Source organism: Stegodyphus dumicola, chromosome 4 (genome assembly GCF_044657685.1).
Source record: "Stegodyphus dumicola isolate Sdum_Otavi_A_Nest chromosome 4, ASM4465768v1".
Taxonomy (NCBI): domain Eukaryota; kingdom Metazoa; phylum Arthropoda; class Arachnida; order Araneae; family Eresidae; genus Stegodyphus; species Stegodyphus dumicola.
The window spans coordinates 225,799,075-225,823,109 of NC_140771.1; the positions used below are offsets into that span (position 1 = coordinate 225,799,075).

General features: G+C 35.1%; 1 protein-coding gene across 1 annotated transcript; it reads right to left on the bottom strand.

The window, feature by feature from the left end:
* Window positions 1-8,642: 8,642 nt before the first annotated feature.
* On the bottom strand, window positions 8,643-18,390 carry LOC118184209 (uncharacterized). The gene is made up of 2 exons (XM_035353842.2): window positions 18,168-18,390; window positions 8,643-11,050 (listed from the first exon to the last, which is right to left on the bottom strand). The coding sequence occupies exon 2, from the start codon at window positions 11,046-11,048 to the stop codon at window positions 10,482-10,484; it is 567 nt and encodes a 188-aa protein (XP_035209733.1). The 5' UTR covers window positions 11,049-11,050; window positions 18,168-18,390; the 3' UTR covers window positions 8,643-10,481.
* Between the last annotated feature and the right edge of the window lie 5,645 nt (window positions 18,391-24,035).

Genomic DNA, 24,035 nt, shown 5'->3' on the forward strand with positions numbered 1-24,035 from the left:
GTGTTTCTGTCTACGTGTTCCACACTTCCTCCTACAATCAAAACACTAACGTGTTAAAATTCAACATAACAAGACCTCGTAACACACCCTATTTTCAACTCTAAACCCTGAGGTACTATTCTGAAAGTGGCTAACTCTGAAGTGTAGCGTCAGAGAGCCTAACTACATCATTCAACCTTTAACACATATTCACCATGATTTAGTCTTTTTACAGTCACACGAATAAAAAAAATTTTAACATTCACTTTTACCATATCACGGTATTTCTTAACATTTAAAATAACAGTTCACATTGTATATAAGAACATATCAACATGCTGTTAATTTTACACATTTGAAAACATACATTAGTAGTACATTGTTAACTTCTATTCTTTTCAAAGCAAGTGCCAATTCTTTCTACATTGAAATAATACATTTCAAAAAGTCTTTCAGACTAAACTTCTTTCCTGTTAGAATGTTTTAAATAAAATTTATACAATAACTTTTTACAATAATTAAGTCTTTACACAACGCTATTATACATCAACTTTAGTTTTACGCGCGAGTAATTGAAAAACATAATACCAAAATCGGTAACAACTCATTTCTCGCCCTTTTGGCGATAAAGGTAGATCTCGCATGAGGTAAAACTTCTTGAAATCTGCCACTTGCAGTAAGAATGAAAGATTAACTTAAGTTTGCAAAGTAACATAAAATTTTACTTATCTTTGTGATATTCGGACATCCTTTTCTGGGCCCAGTCCTTAAAGGTATTGCAGATAGTTGTTTGATTTATCCTCCTTCTTGTACGGGCTCGCCCTTCAGTGCCTTCCTCTGGAAGCTTCCTTTTTTCACCAGTTCGGTCACCCTTGAATACCTTCTTCTTCTCCTCTGCTTGTGGTCTTGGTCGTTTGATGGCAGCTGGTCTTGGCGGAACCGGGAAACTTCTGTCGTGTTCCTGCTTGGACCTCGTTGCTGGCCGTTCAAATTTTCCTTGTAACTTTTCCTCCGCCGTTGATGGCCCTTCCGCAGTTCGGCGACATTTGCTGCGGAGAGTCCTGTCGGATGAGTAGATCTTCCGTTTTAGAGCCGGGTTATAGTTGCTGTCATTTCTCCTGGTTCTCTTCACATCCGTCGTCCTTCTCCCTTCTTCATTCTGGGGGTGTTCGTGAACTCTCTTTTCTGGACGGTGGAACGGCTTCTTTTTCTTGCTACCTTCAATTTTTCCGCGGGGAAATTTTCTTTTCACTTGCTTCTGCCTCTTAATGGCTTGCCCTTGTACTTGTCGTTTTTCCACCTCTGGAGCTTGTGCCTGCGGTGTCTGCCGTGCCGGATCCTGCAAAAGATCTGAAAATATTTGCATTTTATTACGATCGAAGTAGGGTTTGATTTGATCAATGTTTGCGGAGCAGGTTTCACCATTTCTGGCTTTTAACACTACTACAGCGTGAGTTATTTTTTCTATAACATATGGTCCTTCAAATCGTGGAAAAAATTTGGCAGTCTTATCTTCTGGTGCTGAAGAAAGTGAATGCTTAATTTTTAAAACTTCATCCCCTACTTTATAAGTTACTCCCCGTCGTTTCAAGTCGTAATATAACTTTTGTTTTCTCTGTGCTACTTCAGTATTCTTCTTTGCTTCCTTAATTAGTTTTTCTATATCACCCATTTTAAATTCTGGGGCTCTTTGTTGCACATAAAATAATTTATCTAACGGCGTTATAATCTTTCTGCCTAGAAATAACTCAGCAGGAGTTTTGCCCGTTGTATCATGTTTTCCGGTTCTAAGGGCGAAAGCAAATTCATTGACATAGTTATCCCAGCTTTTATGAAAATTTTTAACATAACTACGGATAATTTTCACTATATTTCTATTGACCCGTTCCGCTATATTTGATTGCGGCCTATACGGGACCATTTTTAAATGACGTATGCCCAGTTTTTGGCACATGTCTTCAAATATATTACTTACAAATTGAGGACCATTATCCGATATAACTTTTAGGGGCGCCCCGTATTTTAAAATATATTTATTTAAAATAGAATCAGTAACTAATTTCGCGGAGGCTCGTTTTAAGGGAACAATTTCGGTCCATTTACTAAAATGATCAACCATAACAAGGAGATAGCGACTTTTATTTAACTGACTTTTTGGGAAAGGGCCCAATAAATCGATGCTAATTATTTCATTTGGAAATTCGGATTTAATACTATTTAGAAACCCGGCCGGGCGGAAATTAATATAATTAACTGCTTGACATGTTGGGCAGGACTGGACATACGCCCTTGTTAACTTTTGCAGTTCAGGAAAGTAGACTGTCTCGCGTACGCGTTGGATAGTTTTTCGAATACCAGCATGAGAAGCTAAAGGGCTGTCATGGAGCTCCTGCAGGATATTTAATCTAAGACTAGCTGGGATAACAGGTCGAAATTCGTTGTTGGAATTCGTAGTTTTTGTATAGAATAATAGACCATCTATTAGTTCGTAATGAGTCGCCCTATTTCTTATCGCCACAATATCTTGGTGGCTAAAATTTTCAGGATCCTTCAAATACTCATAAATGCTTCCAAACTCAGGATCCTTACCCAGTTCGGTTATTAGAGTTTCTCGGGAAATTATTGTACATGCTGTGAGCATTGCCACCTTTACGGTATTACCTTGTTCATCTATTTTAATTCTTGATAGGGCATCTGCTACGATATTTTCCTTTCCGGGGGTATGCTTGATTACCAGATTATATTCTTGCAGCTTGAGTGCCCATCTTATTAACCTTGGGGATAAATTTTTCCCTGAGTACAATCTAGTTACCGCCGCATGATCAGAGTACACTGTTATCGGCGCCTTTCCAAAATAGACTCGGAACTTTTGCACTGCTAACAGAACTGCAAGTGCCTCTCTCTCGGTCGCGGAATAGTTTCTTTGTGTTTGATTTAAAGTTCGGCTAAAAAATGCCACGGGCTGCTGATTTTGCGAAAGTACCGCTCCTACCGCATAATCCGAAGCATCCGCTGAAATTTCTAAATTCTCATCCTTTTCAGGAAATTTCAACACAGGGGCTTGCGTTAATGCTTGTTTTAATTTTTCGAAAGCACTATTGGCTTCGGCCGTCCACGAGAATCTTGCCTTTTTCCTTTTTAATTTTAACAATAGTTCAGCGATAGCTGCAAAATCTTTTATAAAGGACCTATAATATGAACAAAGTCCTAGAAAAGGAGAGAGCTTCTTTGCCGTGTTTGGAGTCGGATACTTTTGTACAGCAATTATTTTTGATTCGTCTGTCTCTATTCCTTTCTGAGATATCTTGTAACCTAAATATTTTAATTCAGGGGCTGCAAATTTGCACTTTTCGGCATTAACTTTTAGACCGGCCTCATTTAATAAAGAAAACACCTGTCTTAAATCCTGTACATGTTGGTCGAGATTATCACTAGTAATAATGATATTGTCTAAATAGATAAATGTGGACTTTCCAAGAACAGGTCTTAACACAATGTCCATGCATCGCTGAAATGTTGCCGGGGCCCCTGAAAGGCCAAACGGCATACGCAAAAATGCATAAGTGCCAGACGTGGTTATAAAAGCAGTCTTAGGCACGTCCTCAGGCCTAACCCCTATTTGAAAATAACCAGTCGTTAAGTCTAAAGTCGTCATAAATTTGGTTGATTTTATGTTCCTTAGAATTTCTTCAATGATCGGTAACGGATATACCGGATATTTAGTTATGGAGTTTAATTTACGGTAATCAATAGCGAATCTCCACCTTTTTGGATGAGTCAAAGGATAGTCATTATTTTTCTTACATAAAACCACCGGGCTAGCATAACTACTTGAGATGGGCGTTATGATCTTTTTACGTAGCATATCGGTAATATGCCATTCTATAATTTTTTCCTTATTCTTATCATACCGGTATGGTTTTTGACGAACTGGCATTGAATCTCCGGTGTCAATACTATGGTTAGTAACCTGAGTAAATCCTGGAATATCACTAAATAACGAAGCAAATTCACTTACCACTTGTCGGATTCTTCCTTGCTCGTCATTAGGCAGGTGGTCAAGATTTAACTTTGGCGGTTCAGCCTTTTCTGCACGAACTGGTTTCATTGTCAGCTTAAGGGACGCTTCATTAAAATCCAGTGTTGCTTGTGCGTCTGAAAGAAAATCTATTCCTAAGATTATATGTGCTTGCAGATTCTTTACTATAAAAAACATCACCTTTACTTGTTCGTCCTTGATACGGATGTATAGTGGTAATTTTACCTATGCACTTACATGTTTCTCCTTGCGCAGCTAACACTGTCGTATTATCCGAAATATATATGCGATATTTACGAAAATACTTCCTAAAAAAATCTTCTGCCACACAGGAACACTGCGCGCCTGTATCCAGGAGTGCGGTGGCTGGGATATTATTCACCAACACTTCAATCTTCGGAAGAGTCAAATTTTTCACCATTACTGTATTTAACTTGTAGGAAGAGGGGTTTTCGTGGCCTTCGGATTTCCGCACCCTCCCGTCAGCAGAAATCCGTTTTAGTTTAAATCCTTTTGTGTTTCCATGCTTTCTTTCTTTTTCCACTGGCCTTGAGACTTTTTTCCTGGGTTGCTATTGAACTGTCGACGTTCGCCGGCTGTTTTTGAATGCTCGGGTTTCCTTGCCCGCTGATTCGCTTTGCTTCCGTAGCCGTGTGCTTGAGTTTGCTGTAGTCTTGGCGTACCAAATTGGTTTCGCTGTTGATATTGGCGTCTTCTTTCGACGTCCGCCGTTCTTCTACTTTCAAACTGGATTGCTAGCTCAAATAACTTTTCCAGTGTAGTCGGATTTCTTAATTCAATAAAGTCTTGCTCTTGGGGCAGTAACCTTGGCAAAATCACTTGAATTATTTCAGGATCCGGACGGTTTCCATACAAGAGTTTGAAGACGTGAATTTTTCTTAAAATAAAGCTTGAGAGATTTTCGATTCTTTGCTGATATATACTGAAAAGTTCCGTTTCTAATTTCGCACGATCCCTTACGACAAAGAAGGCTTTTAGTAGGGCAGTCTTGAAATTCTCGTAAGTATAGGTGGGACTTCCTGCTTGACCCAAGAGACTTCTGCCTATACATTTGAACCAGTTAAGCACTTGGCCCCTCAAAGCGCTGGTAGCTAAGGTAACTTTTTGAAACTCGTGCACAGGGTAGAGCATGAAGTGGTCATCCAATTTTTCCAAAAAACTGGTTACCGGTGAGTTTCCATTAAATGTTGCTTCTGGTTTCATCGAAGCGCGCATGGTCTGGACGATGTAACCAAATCCTTCCAGGGCGGCAGCTGGCATTTCTGGATTCTGAGCCGTTTCTGCAGGCAGCACAGGTTCTTCTTGAAACTCGACCATGGTTATTCTTCTTCGTTGGGCGCCACTATCAGTATCAATGTTCCTTCTAACCTTCTTCGGGAACATGCAAGGACCTGACTCGGAACAGAGAGCTTACTAAAGCTATGTTCAAAACTGCGGGAAGTAAACAGGATACACAAGAAGGGTATACAAAACCCTTTATTTTTCTCTATTTACAATGACTTCCGTACTTCGGAATACACCGACCCGCTACTTGGGGTCAAAACGTAAAAGTATAAAAATAAAACTAAACTCTAATTTAACTTTAGAATAATAAACGTGGAAGATTGGCTTTATATTAACAGGAAGCGTATGTAGTACAGAGAACTGTGAACACTACAATACGTTTAAATTTATCAAGAGGATTAAAACCTCCGGCCTGGAAGGCAACCAGCAACTGTGTAACTTCTAAGGTAAGCGGCCTGCTTCGACTCACTGCTTCCTCTCTCTCGCTTGGCAAAAAGCCACAACTTAAATACTTGGCATTCGCCAGACAAACTTTGCATAAAAACCTTAACGCTTATAATTCTGGCCGGAAGTAGAAAATAAGAAGTGATAGTAAAGATTTAAAATAAAATAAACGTTAGTAAAACTTAAGATCCTTACAGAGTAAAAAGCCTTTGAATTGAATTTAAGCATTTTAAATTCCTCACTGTCTTTGGTTGAGCCCAAATTCCGGCTCCGAAATTTACCATTTTTGATATGACTGTTTTTAGAAGAATATGTGTTATATGGGGATTTAAGCCTCAGTTATATCCATGCATACGTCGTAGGCAGTTGGCTACTGATGTTGTACGAAGTTTAATATTTTGTAGATGAGGAATCCAGGAGAATTTCTTGTCGATTGTTAATCTGAGGTACTTGATTGTATTCACAGATTTGATCTTTTGATTATCAATTTTTAGAGCTAAAGCTTTAGTTATATTTTGCCCTGGTTTATGGATCACTAAGACTTGAGACTTATGGGAAATTTGCAGTTTTTGAATTTTGCAAAGTTGGTTAAACATCTGAAGTGTTTCGTTTCAGTTAGCCTGTAAAATGTTTCTGGTACGGCCACTTGTAATAAAAGCTACACCGTGAGCGAAAGCTACAATTTTTGAGTGATCTGGGCATAGATAGGCAATGATCACCTATTAGGTGCCTCCATAATAAAGTGATTGCTATGTCTGACCTCAGTATTGGCCAAGGCGAAGTCGGCTGAGGGCCAGCCATTGGTCAAATATATACATATATATACAAAATTCAACTCTGTTACCCGACTCGGTGAGCTCAGTCTTTTTATTCTTGTATATTGGTAATGCATTTTTTGCTTACAAATTAATTGAATTATGTTGTTCTTATGTTCCGATTAAAGCTTTTACTCCTTTAATTAATTGCCCACCAGCGGCCGAGCGGTAAAGTCGCTGAACACTGGTAGTTCGGTCCGATGTTCGAATCCCACGAACGGGCTGGCTGCATGGGTGTTTTCGTGGTTTTCCCCATGTGTAACTTGTATACGAGCCAGTTTCCCTTAGAAAGTCCTCCACGAAGGCATCCCTCCCCTTAGGCAGATAGCCCTCGAGTCTTTGCCGTAATTAAATAACCTAACCTAACCTAACTTTTAATTAATCTGTATGCCATAGCTGTACAAATTATCAACAATTTAAAAGTTAGGCCCAACGATGCAGCCATTTGCTTGCATTTGAAACTCTTAGTAGAATAGTGAATTAAGTCAGTTGGTGCATCAGCTTCAGTGCGTTTTTGCCCAGTGCGGCCGAAAATTAACTTTCAGTTTTGTGCACCAAAAGTTTTGTTTTCCTGCCGACTCGTTTATTTTTGGATAGAAACTCTAATTTTAACTGGGGGGGGGGGAATTACTGTTTTTAAATGTAATTGTTGTTTCAGGTTTTTTTTTTTTTTTTTTTTTTTTTTTTTTGTATTTTTACGATTTTTAATGAATATATTTTGAGTTTTCATGTATTTCTGCCTTGCTGCGAAGTGGGAAGTCAATTGATTGAAAGAGAAATATATCTGTAATGAAATTCGAATAAAGAAGTGCAGCAAAAAATACCTATAATTTAATAGACTGTACAAGGAGGTCATGTAGTGTCCACGTCAGATTTGTTAATTGTGAATTTTCGGCTGTAAATAAAATGTGAGCAAACTGTGACGACACAAGCTCTATTTGTTCAGGCTCCAACTAACCAGAATTGCAATTATCTGAATCGCTTGGTTTTTTTCAGTGTTAAGAAAATTTTGATTGCTTTTTATTTATTTACACATTTATAAATTCCAATATAATATGCATTATATTGTTAATTTTACAATTGTTCATCTAAAAAAATATAGTCATTAGATTTTGTTAAAGATAGTTTATGGAATTTGCTGGGCGGAAAAGACAGTTCACTGCTTAATTTTATTAGAAACTGTGTATTTTACATTTTATTTAATGGAAATAAGAAAATATCATTATTTGTGGCATTGGAATTCGATTAAATAAAGCACGGCGAACAAAAGTCCTTATTTGCATTGCAGTAAAAACATATTTGGTTTATACAAAACAAGTGATTTATCCAGACTTTTCTAATACCCATTTGAGTGTAGTCTTAGATAGTCTGGAATTTTTTATTAAAAGAATACATCTGTTCTTTTGTGCAAAGTTACCTTTATCATTAGATGAAAAAGGTAACATTTTCTTTCAAACTGTCTTGAATTAAATCTTTTATACCTTAAAATAGTAAAAGAAAAAATTCTCGACTAATACATTTTAAAAATCTTTCCCAGCCGCCCAACAGAGATAGTGATTGCCGTACCAAAGGGCCCGGGCACGAATTCCAGAACAGGCATGGATGTTTGTAAATGTATTGTGTCTGTGCGGCATGAGGCCACTCTAAATATGCATCTCGAGAAGTTGATGGTAGGAGAAGAGGGTTGAGAAACCTTCGGACCCGTCTGTCTGTGGCCAAAATTGAGATCGGAACTGAGCAAAATCGTATTGCCACTTGCATGATGCTCAAGACTCTTGCCAACAACAAGCGCAATCTTGCACTCTACGCCACGATGAATTTCGCGGGTTTGTTCTGATGTTGCTGTCAGACAAGTGAGATGAGTCACAATAACAACAAGATTTTCCCAAGTAAAATTGGAGGGAAAAAGAATTAAAGAACTTTGAAAGATGTTTCAAACAAAATTTTATCAAAGTTTTATTCGGTTAAGTTTCACGGAAGTGACACGCTTCTGGCTCCTTGCAGACAGTAAGGTGACTTGTCGGCCAGCTTTAGATTTCTAGTGAAAGAAACAATGAACACAGGTTTAAAATAATCTTTTATTGGAACTTCAGACTTAACAAATCACACAGCCCGCGTATTACAATAGCAAATCACCACTGCTTGCGATATTTAAGCTAATATAATACGTTTGTGTAAAACTTAAGTACAGGTACAAGATGTGGACGGGACTCCAGAATTTCACTATTGGTCTTACAGGTACAGTACCACTGCACTCGCTGTCATAATAAACTCTTGCCGAGCGTGGATTTCAGGAACAAAATTTTGCATATACGTGTATATACGTTATTTGTCCAAGGCTGGAATTTCATTCATGGACGGTTCAACGTTCATCCATCAACACTGAAGGCTTGCTGGAATCATCTTTGGCCATAATTTATCAAGAATTTTAAAGAATTAATATCAATTGAAAATGAAGCCAAAGATATCGTACAAACTGGAAAATCAATTTATAAGTTGTTTCTCCCGCCTTTTTGATATGCCTTCTTGGTGTGGTGGTCTGCACACTGAACCGGTATTCCAGAGGTCCGTGGTTCGATTATCGACGAAGGCGTTGCATATTTTTCATCTCTCCTGCTTTCAAAAAATAACCTAATGCCTCTACAAAGTGACGGCGCAGGAATTTCAGATATGGAAGGAGGAGAAGTTAAAATGACGAATGAAGAATTGGGATCTTATAATACCAGTCGACAGTGAAAGCAGCGATAGCTAAGAAGATAAAGCACCTTTAATTAACAAGTTAAGTGAGGTGTTAAAAACGGCATAGGAACTGTTTGACTATGCTGCGGATATATAAGAATGAATAAGAAAAATGATACTTTATGAAAGGCGTTGAAACAGTTTGCGTTTCTTGCCGAAAAATTTAGTTGTGCCAGTTGTAACCAAGTAAAAAATCCCCGGCCTTTTTAAAAAATAATTCAATCGCATACTTTTTAATCAGTAATAAAAAGCTTTTCGATTAACATTTGATTCGTTTTTAACTCTTTAATTACAAATAATTGGGCAAAAATAGTACGGAGGTCAACGATCGCTAGCTTCAAGAAGTCTGTTCATATATACCAAACTGAATCCTGGCGGCAGCCGATGAAAGTAGAAGGTCGAGTGTAGATAAAATAATAAGATAAAAAACAAAATCTGAAATGTTTCAGATTTTAAATTACGTCCAAAGGGGCGTTTTTTAACATTTTGTGTGTTACCTTTCTTTATTAAATATCATGTTCCTCGCACTTAAACCATAAGATCCAGTGCAACAGCAATATCGCAAAATAGTTTTAAAACGAGCATATCTTTAGAATTTCCGATACAGAGACTCACGCGCTGGAGATAAAAATGTTTTTTCTGCACAACGTTGCCATTGCTCGCTTTGAAATCCTTGAGTTTGTTAATCAAAAATTCGTCAAAGTTTTAAAAAATAGGAAATCGATCATAAAACAAATTTCAAATTTCAAATTTGGTCTTCCACATGCTCATATTCGTTGGAGGATTACGTTATTCAAAATTCGATGACTCTATGTACCGTTGTTTTATCACAATACGAAAAATATACATACATTTATGCAGATTTTTCATTATTTAATTTCTTCAAATATAATGCAGGACTCTAACATTTTGTGGCAACAGTTTGAAAAGTGAACCGACATTTATGAGTCCGACGCAAAATGCCAAAACGAAACTAATAGTCCTTCGGGATTCAAATCCCTTTGGACTAATAATAGGATAATAAACATAAAACCATACAAAGTGATTCATGAAAAATAGTGGTTCTGAAGAGGCATAATTATAACACTGTTGTTTCTCCTTGACAATTATCGAAACATAAACAAAAACTTTTTGAAAAGAAAGAACATTTTGAATAAATTTTAAAACTCTACTTTTTGCCAATGACCGAATTCATCTCTTTCGAAAAGAACGTTATCACATGAATGCATATATGTAGATATATGCTTGTTACCTAAGTAAGTATATAGACCAGCATACGTAGCTTCATCAGTTTTATAATATATGGGTCTTAGGAAAGGTGTGTTTATCTGACATTTATCATTTATGATCCGCCGAATGGCATCAGCTGCAATTTTTACTTCTAACTTATTTGTATAATCGTCAGTATAACAGCAAATTACTCCATTTGGACAGTTTGGAGAGCAGTTCCTTGGACCTTCCCAAGCTGTGGAACATTTAGCACCCATGATATGTGTGTTCTGATGATCATACACTAGGTATTTCATGTATTGCCAAACAAGCTCATGATCAGTAAGACCTCTAGCCTCGCATTCCTTTTCGTGATCGAAAAACAAAAGCCATTTTCCAACTTTAGAATAATCAATCTTCATCTCATAAAGTTGCGGAGACATAACGCAGATCCACTTCTGCTGTGTTACCCTCATTGGTAGGATCGTATCCGGAGGAAAGAAGGCTTTTCGAGCCATAACTGTAAAAGAAAATGTAATCAAGCTTAAACCATCTTGGTTAATACAAAATGAAAGTGTTCTTTATCTATAAACAGATGACTGTGTCATTCAATGCTTTCAAGTCTTAAGCTTTATTAAATGAATTTAGAAGTGATAAACGCTAAATGAATTGACTTTCTTTGAGACACAATCAATAGACTTTCTTTGTTATTATCGAACTACGTAGTTTATATATTACATTCTGATGAATTTTTATAATTGCGTTAACATTTTTTTGAATGCTTTCCTGAGTGTATGAAATAAGTTAATATTGTCCAACAATTTAAAATTTTTATTAGCAGCAGATTATAATTTGATGGTTAGATTCCAATAAATTTTTCTTTCAACTTTCAATTCTATTATCTTACTGGCATTTTAAAATTGTTTAATTTGCATAAAATTAATTAATTTATTTAAGTTACTCCATTTTAATTTATTATTCTAATTTATTTTTATGAATTAGTTTTGATATCACTCAGAACAGATTTATGAATGATGTTTTCACTGTAATTCAGAACTGATTTATGAACTTAATATAAATTCAGCATTTTTTTTTGTATTTATATACTTTTATTTTAATACTGATTTTTTATTTTAAATATTTTTCCTATTAGTAAGTTTGCAACTTTTGAAATATTAAATTTTTTATCATTATATTTATTTATATAGTATATATAAATAAATATAAAGTAAAAAGCAGTTAAAAACCTAATCCGAGTTCCTGATGATAGCAGCAATAAGTGGTGGTAACAGTGTGAAATAAAACCATTCTACAGTTAATTCGAAATAAGGCATATGCAATAAAAGGAAACCAGATGCAAGGTGGTAAAATGCATGGAAGATGCAAAAAAGTGTTCAAACGAAATATGGAAAGGAAATAGTAGTTTACATCTTTCGCTGCATCGTTATCAGAGGTTTGGTGTTACAAAAGAAGTAATTATTTCAGCCCATTTTTGAGTTGTGCAATTATTTCCGAATAAAGATATCTTTATTTACACAAATTATAATGCCATTATAAACAGCTTTGCCTTCATTGTGTTACGAATTTTGCACATAGCCAGATGATTTTTGTGCAGTTATGTTCTAGGGTTTCCCTTATTTTGCATAACAAATTTATTTTAAGTTTAATACCTTTACTGAACTTCTCAACTTCCCCTCTCATTTTCTTGCCAGAATGTAAATTTAAAGTTAAGTGAAGCGAGTATTTAACGGGTGAATCTATGAGTTTATTCAGAGCGTTTTTTCGATAGCCAGCGAACGTTTTGTTGCTATTTCGCTGTTACGCTCGTACGCCCCTTGGCCATTCCGGATATTGTCACTCCTGTTAGGTCTTTGTGGTGTCAACCTGTTATGGTGTAATTTAACGTGCTAATACAGCTCTATTTTATTTTAGATTTTGACTTAAATTATTCTACGTTTCAGTTTCACCTCAAGTTGAGGGCAGACACAGAGGATATCCTTCACACTCTACCCGAAAACAAAAGGCTAGAATTCAAAGCTATGTCCAACGCGTTGGATGGTATATAAATATAAATATATAGATATAAAGTAACAAAATATGCAAATTACATAAACTGCACAATATTACTTAAAACAAAATACATAATAATACATAAACAATAATGATACAAAATGCATAAAATTAGGTAAATGGTACGTAAAGATATGTACTTTTCTTAAAAGTCACAGTTTTTTCTGACGATGAGAAATTTTGGCATATGTGGAAGCACAATGATTAATAATTTTTTACATCTTAAGCTATGCAACTTTATTAGAGAGAGTATTCTTTGTCCAAGCCAACAAGTGTTCAGGACCTGAGATGATGGTTCCGAGTAAAGGGACATTCAAATATGTAGTGATAGGGGTGGCTAAGCAAGCCACAGTTATAGATGTCAGTGTCACTATAACCAGACAGGCTTAGATAAGACAGAAATGGGCCATGACCCTTTAGAAACTGACAAAAAATTGCTTTATCAGTTTGCAGCTCTGACCTAACTGTTGGCTTTCTTGTTGTTGGCATCAGTCTTTGGGTACGCTTGCCTGTCGTAGCTGAATTCCTGCCACTACACAAGATATTTGAGGATATACAGTCTCAGAAATATTACTGGAAACACAGGTAAATACCTATCTTCAATTTCAAAAGTAGTGGGTCTATGTCAGAGATGGGAGGGAAGTAAACTTATATCTTGTGAAAACTTCCTCGTGTCTAAAAGAACGGAAACCGTACGTTCTGTCTTCCATAACTGCAGAATTGAAAGAGAGACATGATAGACGATTGAAACCAGTCTCTTATTGAGAAAGATTTTGCTTGTGAACAGGATTCCAGGAATGCATTCCTTGGAGATATATACTTCTTGGAATAATGTAACATCTGCTCCTAGTTGCGCCATTTCCTGGAGAATATTGATGGTGACAGGATTATAGACCTGGAGATTGCACCGCATAAATGCAACTGCTGGAGAACGACGAAGTATTGTAGTATGTGTACTAGTTACTGCTGACTGTAATGTCTGCACTGCTGCTTTTTAAGCTTGACATGTTGTCCACTTGATGATCAGTGGTAAAGCTGATGGCTTTTGTAAAGTTAGATATTTCACAATTGATGCAGTGTTCCCCCCCTTTTTTTTTGCAAATCTGCGAGGGGTGCGTTTTATTGCACCTCTCACAGGCCTGTTTAGCCTTGCGAGAATTATGATAGCGAGACAGTTTATAATACGTCTGAAAGGGACAAGACGCGAATTCAAGTATTATTCTATTATGGTCTTTTATCTTGCAAATAGTTCTGAGACTAGGCCAATGACCAAATTTTTGTTTCCATCTTGTCGGGCCAGATATTACACGGGAAGAGGACGTTCGCGCAAGCGATTATGCTGAAATTCTCAGAAGTCAGCCTAATGCCTTTCACTTGAGCTTCCAAGGGAACTCCAGACACAGTTGTGGTGTCTCTTGGAGGTAGTGCCTCCCAAAGAGTAAGTGATCTGTAGAGTATTGGCGCCTCCTCAATTGCCTTTCGTAGTTTCTGAAGCTGTTATCTTTGCCTGCAATGGATCAGCTTTGGAGTGTGTAGAACGCCTCCCCTGCATCGTGATCTCTAGTTGCTGTGCATTTATTTTACCTATTAGCTACACAAGGATGCTTTCTACATTGCGGTCGTTTCTTTTGGTTTACGAAATATGACTTTCTCGGAGAGTTTCTTTCTTATAACTGGTATCTGCTTTCGTTGAATTACTTTAATGGAAGGTGGTATTTTTTTCTCAAAGTGAAGCCTTAGCCACTGCAATACCAGCAGGTTCTGGCATTGAGATCGGCGGAGCATTAGGAATGCCGTGAACTGGCCATGCAGTTTCGCAATTATTAGTTCTTTTTTTAACAACTAGTTAAAAAAAAAAGTTCAGTGCACAGCATAAAACAGAAAGAAAAAGGAAATAGTGTTTCAAATTCTTGTAACTACAAGGATATGAGAAATTAGAAATTTCTTACCATTAGAATAATTGGAATTAAAAACGCTTATACTTACTTATGTTCTCTGCCAAGATTCAAAATTCTTCAAAAATGTATATTGAAATAAAAGTGTCCTAATAGTCTATTGACCCGATAACAGCACTAAGAACTAATAATATAGTAAAATATTACAGATTTTCAGTAAAGCCAATGATGTAAAATTATGAGAAGTCTGTTCACGCGGATGACGAGTATTATATATAGGCATGAGGTATGAGTATTATAGGGCAGTTATTTCGTACACGCACATAACCACACTAAATAATCTTTCTTCTTGTTGAATTGAAAGAATGAGTAAGTACTCAAAAGTTTCCTTGGGTGGAGGAAGGGTAGTGCTTTTGTTCGAAACTGGGAGGAGGGGAGAATGCCTCTGGTCCTCATCTTCGAAGGGAAGGAGGGTCACTTAGCTGATAGCTATGTGTTCAAGGAACAACTATCAGAAAAGCTTGCTATCAGTAACGCTTGCTATCAGGAACAACTATCAATAACGCTTAGAAAACTAATTAAACAATTAATTAATAGTAATGAAAATTACACAGTTAGAATCCTAGCGCTTTTCTGAATTTGCAAATACAAAAAACATTCTTGTAAACCTGAGCTTTCTGCCAACTATGATACAAAATGCGGAAGTAAACTTCACACAACTTTCTACCTCTACACGTTAGGTTTGTCTCTTTTCACCTGGAAGGTAGGAAAAGAATGTAAAAATGGATGCGCAGTAAATGCCACAGCAGAATATCGCAAAGGAGTCTCTTAGGGAATGAACACTCTGGAATATAATGAAAGATGAAGCTTCAGAGCTGGACTTTAAAAAAATATCTAAATTCAGTAATATTCTGACTATTTTATCTTGATAAACAACTGAAGAATGGAAACCACAATACAGAGGAAAGAAAACTCGCTAAACTTCCTCCTAAGGCTGTAGTGCAGCAAATAATTTAAATTTAGTGTAGAAAAGACTCAGATGATCGTATTTCCAAGAGTGCAAAAACTATCAGATAACTCCCCTGGCATATAATGCAAAAGAATTTTCTTACCAAGACAAGATAATGGCCTACCTATGCTTTGCAATGGATAAGAAATTAACGTAGATTCCCCACTTAACATCAGTCAAGGATAAAACACACAAGGCAATAAATAAACAAAACAGAATAGTGAATAGCATATGGAATCTAAATGGAAGTTTTACTAAAGAGTTGTACTTAAGGATCATAAAAAAATGCTTTTGCATGGCAACACAGATGGATAACCAACACAGACAGGGTGTCTCAAAATTTACAACAGATCCCTCGAATAACACTGCCCCAAATCGCCTTAGCGTTTAGATCAGCGCATTAATAGTGGCGCTGCAGATTCGTGCAGTGGCAAAGCTTTTGTACCTAAGGGAGTAGATGAAACGCGCTATCTACAGGAGCTTTCACTATCAGGAAGATGCAAAGTTCAAAGGAATACACACTGTAAGTGTCGAACAGTCAAACAAGCAAGCACGTCTATTCCAGTAGTTGTCGGAAGTACGTTGCCCCAGGCTTCCTTCTCAGGTAAGATAAAAATAATTTTTACCGACAGCTCAAAGTCAGAAAATCACCTAGGGGCAGCTACGTAGTACTCAAAGACAATATCAAAATTCCCCCTTCCCCATAGTTGAGAACCCCTCGTATATAGCATGCAAACTGTACATATATTTACTATTTAGTGCTTTTGGGGAGTCCTTTTGGGACTATTTAGTCCTTTCTTACATTTTCTCTCTCCTTCCTGCATGTGTTCGGTAACGGTTCGGTAACGGGTGTAACGGTAACACATTCGGCGCGTATTCGAGAAATCCAAATTCGAGTCTTGGAAAGAGCATTGCACACTTTTCAAGTAGTCTCTTTCTTCAAAGAAACCAATGATTGTGCAGTGGCGTCCGAACTAAAAGGTGGTTGATGATGATTCTTCACCACTAGGATTTGACGAGTGGGTCTCTTAATCCTCAGTCCTATAAAAGGAGGAGTATATAGTCCCTTTAAAAGGGAGAGTATATAAGGTATTTTCTCCCTCCTTTCTGCATGCCTTCGTGGTGTGAAGGTAGCACACTTGGCGTGTATTCGAGATGTCCAAATTCGAGTTCCGAAGAGGGCATTGCACATTTTTCGCATTTCCTGCCTCAAAAAAAAAAAAAAAAAAAAAAAAAAAAAAAAAAAACTTATTGACTCTACACTTACGTTTTTGGAGAACTAAAATTGAGCTACGGTGCACGAGGATAGTTAATTTCCGATATGCTCATGCCCTCTATTAATTTCGAGGTTCAGTTTTATGCACTTTTTTAATAATTTGCGTATTAAAGTTACTTTTTAATGACAAAGAGAAATTCATAATATTTTCGAACATTGTCGCTATTAGTACAATTTAGAGAAAGCTTTTCCATCTCTGTTTGTAATACATTAATTGGTTATAAAGTAATTGTTTAGTATTTTGTTAACGAGTTTATTTAAACTTTGGTTTTCTCGCTGTTGTATTTATTTATGAAAGAAAATAAATAGTGCATTAAGCTCCGCAGATTTTATAACAGTATCATTTCGTTTTAACTTTAATATTTCTTACTTTTAAAATCTTCATTTCTCTCAAGAAATTATTTAGAAGAAACTGTAACCTCATATTTTTGCATATTGCATATATATATATATCTTGTATACACCTTTGCATGCATAGGTGCTCTCTGCTTTTCGACTTCTTTCAGTTATACACTGCTCACATACCTGCTGCGTGACAGCTATTTGGAAGTAGCACTTCATCATATTTTTACACATTTTAATATACGGAATTAATATTTCGCCATATATTTACCTTTTCAGCATATCGTATTTGCCGGTGTATAAGATGTACTTTTTTTCTTTGAAAATAGGTCTGAAAAACGGATAGCGTCTTATACGTCGATACTGCGTCTTATACGTTGATACTGCGTCTTATACGTCGATACTGCGTCTTATACGTTTTTGATTACATTCATTTCTGGAAATTTTTTTCTTGTTTCGTCGGAGAGTGTGGGAATATTAGTTACGTAGCGTTCAGTGAATGCGCATGCGCTATCGTAGACTACAGCTGAGTTCGTTTAAACTTCTAATGTTTGAGAATGAAAGTGTGTGAAATTTATACTGTTCAATTTTCTTAAATTTGTTGGAAAGTTATGTCTCAAAAACAGTGTCAGCATTACTATAACACAGCATACAAACTACATGTGATTGCGGATGCTAAAGAACATGGAAACAGAGCTGCAAAGAGTCATTTTTCGGGCCACCCTTAACTGAGAAAATAATAAGAACTTGGTGGAATCAGGAAGAGGATTATAAAAAAAAAAAAAAAAAAAAAAAAAAAAAAAAAAAAAAAAAAAAAACTCTTAGGTTAGGTATCTGCAGAAAGTATTACTTTATATTTGCATTAATTTATATTTAAAATACTGTAAATTTATTGTAATGATCAGTAATAAAGTTTTATCTTTAAACAATGTGTATAAAAAGGGAGTGCGTCTTATACGCCGGCAAATACGGTAATTTTATTACTAAGCATTATTCCGTCAATGTAAATATTTATAATAAAAATAGAAAATCAAAATTGACTAACCTTTATATTCGAGATTTATGCGTTAGGCCAAATTATGCTGATACAAATGCATGAATGATGAAATTTTAAGTAATGCTGAAGTTCAAGCTAGGAGCGATGAGTAAAAATCAAAGGTAGTCCGCCGCAAAGTAATTCAAGTAAACGGCAAGATTTTCTACTAACATTTTTCTACTATTACATGAAACTGCAACTAAAGCGATAAAAACTGAAACTAAACACGTTACTTAATGATTCTGGAGCAGCTGACATCACAAATAGTGGAGGTAAACTGCTGCAGCTGGAGCTATGCACCGTCTAGAATCAGTCTAGACAAGTTTATTTCTTTCAGTCGAATCGGTGCTCTGTCGTGCTAGAGGAATGTGGTTTCTTAAGGTTCTGATTTTCGAGATTGAAAAATTTCTCTCCGATATTTTTTCTATCAGTTATTATCATTCAGTAACATTTCATTGTTTCCGCATGAAAAAAAAAAAAAAAAAAAAAAAAAAAAAAAAAAAATATCTTAAAAAAATATTTTTTAATTCATTGCATATCCATCATTTTCGTTTCATTCAAGAATATGATTGTTTTGATTTTTACTCACCTTTTGAACGTATCTTTTACATATCTTTTTTATGCAGGATAAATTTTAGCTATTCGGAGGCATTTATCTAAGTTAAAATATTTCATTATTTACATTTTTCAGTTGTTAAAAGAAATTTCTCAACTACATAACTCTGGCTTCCCATGTTGACAACTAGCAATTTGCTACGAATTTTCGGACTATAATCATATCTAATAACCGGAAGTCACCTGAATGCAGGAATCGCTATAAGGGCTATACTCCAACTCTAAGCAAATGTTGCGTTTCCCTCCTGCCTTAAACTGTGGGGGGGGGGGAATGGAAAATATGCTTACGCAGTCTTTAAAGCAAATGGTTTTTCAATATAACATAAACAAACCTTTATCAGTGCATAATTATAAAATTCCACGCATTAAAAACAGTGGTATAAACTGCATATTTTTAATAAATCTAAAATTAAATAAATACGTAGCGTAGAATTAAATAATCCCAATAAAATTGACAATAAACAAACTAATTTAAATTAAAAAGAAGTTTTAACAGTTATTATCTTCAGCTTATTAAATACAAATATTTCATTATATTGGCAATAATTTAGTACGTATCATGGAAGCCGCTTGTTCTTTGAGCATTCTGACACATTTAATTAACACCTATTAAGTTAAGGATTCGTTTAATAGCCATGTTACGGCGCCATTTTACATTCGAAAAATCTAAAAGAAAAAAAAAAAAAAAAAAAAAAGTGAGGGGCCTAAAAACACTCAGCTGACCAATGCTTAAGAATGTTTTTACCCGGAACGTTGTATGCAGTAAAGTTTTTGATTAATTTTTCATAAGTTGATTTAGTTTGTTAAGTTTACTGCTCATTGTTACTCTAAGTTTGAGTTATGGTGCAAAACGAAACAATAAAGTAATTCATCAAATTTCGTTTAATCTTTCTTTAATGTTATTTATTGATTATTTAATTCCCAGTAACCTTGACGCCATGTTTAAAAATGTAGATACAAATTTAAAGCTGTATTCATTCTCTACTTATTTTTTTAAATCTCTTATTCTCATGCCCATTTAATTCATACCGTAGAGAGTTCACGCGTTGGCTTATTCGATTCTTCTGAGAAATGCGGGTTTTACAGTATATGAATAAGAATTTAAATAGGCTCCACTCTGTTAGTTTTTCTCTTTTGCTCCAATTTACCTTTTACAACTTAAAGTAAATTTCGACTGGATTCATATCCGAACTATTTTCCGAGTAAGGCAAGAAAGAGGTAACAGATTTTTCTTTTTTATTCCTCTCGCATGGTGCACTTTTAGGCATGAAAATATCTTTTTTAAATAATTCAATTTAGCGTTTGTGCCATTTAATCCAATTTAACGTGTATGTCATATTTTTAAAGCATTAATATTTTTTCTTGTCCAAGAACTCCTTCTGTAATACCTAACCTGCCTAGATCTTCAGCAATTAAATTTAAAGTAAACAAAAAGAGAAAGTAAGTAAAAACAGAGAGGTAATAGATTTTACTTTTTTCCCTCCTCGCATGGTGCACTTTTAGGCATGAAAAGATCATTTTTTAAAGAATCCAATTTAGCGCTTGGGTCAAAAGTTACATTTTTAAAGCAGTAATTTTTCCTAGAATTCCTTCTGTAATATCTAATCTGTCTAGATCTTCAATAATTAATTTTAAAGTAAACAAAAAGAGAAAGTAAATAAACAGAGAGAGGCACTTTTAGGCATGAAAAGATTTTTTTTATAGAATCCAACTTTGCGCTTGTGTCAAAAGTCATATTTTTAAAGCATTAATTTTTTATTCTTGTCATAGAATTCCTTCTGTAATATCTAACCTGCCTAGATCTTCAGTAATTATATTTCAGATTCTTAATGGCTTTATGTTCTTTATGGCCAATAAGTTCTACATTTAAGCTATCATCTAGTCACCTATGGACGTATCGTGGTATTTTGTCATTAATTAGAAAAGATCAGTCTAGCACCTAAAATATATCTAAAGAAATTTAATCCCATTTCTCTGCTATTTTACGAAAAAAATGTATAAGCATATTGAAAAGTAAGATTTAAAATAAAACTAAAGGTAAAGGGAGAGGGAAAGAATGACACAAAATAATAAACATTCAGGTATAGGAAAATACAATGAATGTTTTATATGCTTTATTCAATTTTCGTAATATATCAATCTCTAATTTTTCAACCTAAATATATTGTATTTCAGTGGTATGAAGTTAATATCAGTCTAGTGTCTTTTTATGGTCATACAGTTTATTAGTTCGTTATTAAATACTTAGCAGCTCTTCGGGCATTGCAGATTATATTTTTAAATCCATGAGAGTTAAAGGATTTTTAGTAAGTGAAATTTGTTAAAGATGCTTTTCCATTTAGCAAGTATATTTTGAATAATTTTCTTTTTGTTCTTGATGTCAACTTTATTTTCCTGTCACGTTTTGCTTCCTAAGTCTAAAACGGTACCCGTTCTTAAACAAACTTTTACTATTAAAGATTCTCAAATCATTTGATTAACGCTCAATTTTCCAGAAATTTCCCATGATTGTACGTTTTCATTTAAGGTAGTTCGAACAAAAAGTTTTGCAAGATTAAATATCTTTTAATGATCTATTGAAAAATATATGCAACTAACTTGCTAAAAACATTTAAAAGAAAGAAAATTAAAACTAGAAACAGTGGCAAATAGATTTTTATATTAAAGAATACTAGTGATGTCTTTGAAAAAATATACTATTATAGAAATGTTTCCATTGTTAAATTTAAAAAAAAAAAAAAAAAAAAAAAAAAACATGACAAGAGAAATGCGTACATAAAAAACGTTTCGTGAGTGGGCGGGGCACCGGGAGTTCACCCTTGGTCGTACAGCTAAATTTACTGCACACTAAGGACGAAAGATTACGGATAACGAGAAAAGAACGAGTAATCGAGCAAACTGCAAGAAACAAACAGCTCTTACATCATTGTGACTCAATTGCATCGTAAGCAGCCAGCGACAGCAAACGTTAGCTCAGGCGACCACCTAATTAAAGGAAGTCTTCAGTCGGACAAACAGTAGATGGACCATTAGCTCTCACTTCAGTGCATGGTCTTCAAAAGCCGAAAGCCATAAAAGTACCATTTCTCACTGCATGCCACACCTAAAGACTTTGCATGAGTCACAGAACACAGTGACTGGACCATAGAAGACTGGAAGCAACTAAGGAGAGACGAAAAAAAAAAGTCTCGATCGCGATTGCGTCCAGCTAATGGTAGGCTAAAAATGTGGCGCCAGATCCATGAAGCCATGGAACGCACAAGGAACGCAGATTGGAAACGCACAAGGTCACAGTCGCTTTATTTACAGTGTCAGGTGTTTTCCTTTGGCAATGTTTGCGATATTTGGTACTTAAATTCAGCACCTTCAATACATCTAAGTGCGTAGCTCTCCTGGGCAATCACTCGCATTCTTTCATGCTTTTCTGCTAATTGACAGGAAATAAAATATATCAGAAGTCAGATGCTTTTCTCCCAGATCCCTGTTGGCTACCATCTGGTTCTAGGAGCACTAGAGTGAACTCCATTGTTTAAATGGTCACCGAAAAGTACGTGATTTAAACCCCATTGAACAGATTTTTGATATTCTGGAAATATAAATGAATACACGGTATCCGCCACTATTGTATTTAACTGATTTATGGAAATTCTAGAAAAAGTTTGGTAGGCCATGCCTCTGGAACATTTTCGTAGACTTCTTGAATTCACGCCTCTTCGTATGTCAACTGTTATCAAGACCAAAGGAGCATAAATAATCAGGTATATTTCATTCAGTGTATTAGGAGGGCTTCTAATCGGCAAGTAACTTGGATTAACCCTTTAACGATTTATCCCGGACTATCTTTTTTTTTTTTTTTTATATATATATGCAGGCTCTTTAACGGGTCGCTATGGAAAATTGTTATTTTAAATATACTCTCGAAAACTCTGTGCGTGTTCTTGTTAGATTAAAAGATGCGTCAAGAATGGCCAGCTTGGATTTTTGTCTTACTTACAGCCTCAAATGCCTAAGGTGAAAAGCGACCGCGCAATCCTGAAGGCAATAGAACCCTCAGCTCGGAAGGATTCCTGATGTCATGATAAAGGACACTGGTTCTAACGAAGTAAGAAATTAGTTTCACGTTAGAAAGTAAATGTATCTGAAAGGGGAGTTAAAATTTCTCTTTCAAAACTGTTTAAAGATATGAAAAATAAAAAAAAAAAAATAAAAAAAAAAATTATAAAATAACCTTTTATTCAGGAAAATAATTTATTGTGTAATTTAAAATCAATAACAGACTAAATAATCCTTTTTACAAAACTCATCTATAAATTTATATCACAAATAACAAAAAGGTGGGGCGCCCTTGATAGATTTACACAGGCGTTTGAAAATGCACTTCGATTATTTGATTTCGTTACTTAAATGCCTACACTTTTAATATTCGTGATATAAAATTGTGCATACTGTAATGAGGCTCAATTAATCTATTGTTTTCATTAAACTATGAGATAAAATTATTCTTTGGCTCATTAAGGATTTTATGAATTTTAAATAAAAGCTTATTTTGTAAAAACGTTTTTTTATTTTTATCTTTGTTTTAATAACATGTTTTCAATCAAATTCTTCAATTGAAAAAAATTGATTTTAATAATGAACTTTTATTTCCAATAATTCTGCCACCTCAAATATTCGAAAACATCTTCTAGTTTTCAAAAATTTGCTCCAAAATAATCAGAATGTTAAAAGTTTCGTACAATTTTATTTAAAAGAATATTTTACGCTATATACAATTGTGCAAACATTAAGATGTTGAGACTTTTACTTGTTCTTTAAACGAAATGAATTTTCTTTAAACGAAAGTACGTACACAAAATCTTTTAAATATTAAATAAAAAAAACTGTAAATGGAATTTTGTAAAAGTCGTTTTACCATATTGCATCCAAAATTAGTATATGTGTACACAATTCGAAAACACGATAGCTTATCAAGAAGTAGTTTAAAATTATTTGCCGACCTTCTGATCATAGCGACTGGCTCTCAAAAATTAGTAAGAGAATTGACAGAAGATGTTTGAAACTGCAGATTACTCTTATGTTGTCCCATAATACCTGAAACAATTTTTAATATTGATAAATTTATCAGTCTTAGAAGAATTAATGCTCTTTATAATTCAAATAAAAGAAATCCTAAGATCTCCAGTCCATTGACAGCTTCAGAATTGAATAAGGCAGAAATATATAGAATTAAGTGACTTAATAATCTACATTAACACCGAACTA

Bases quoted from the DNA above. Each gene is read 5' to 3' on its own strand.
- LOC118184209 (XM_035353842.2), bottom strand. From the start codon at position 11,048: ATGGCTCGAAAAGCCTTCTTTCCTCCGGATACGATCCTACCAATGAGG.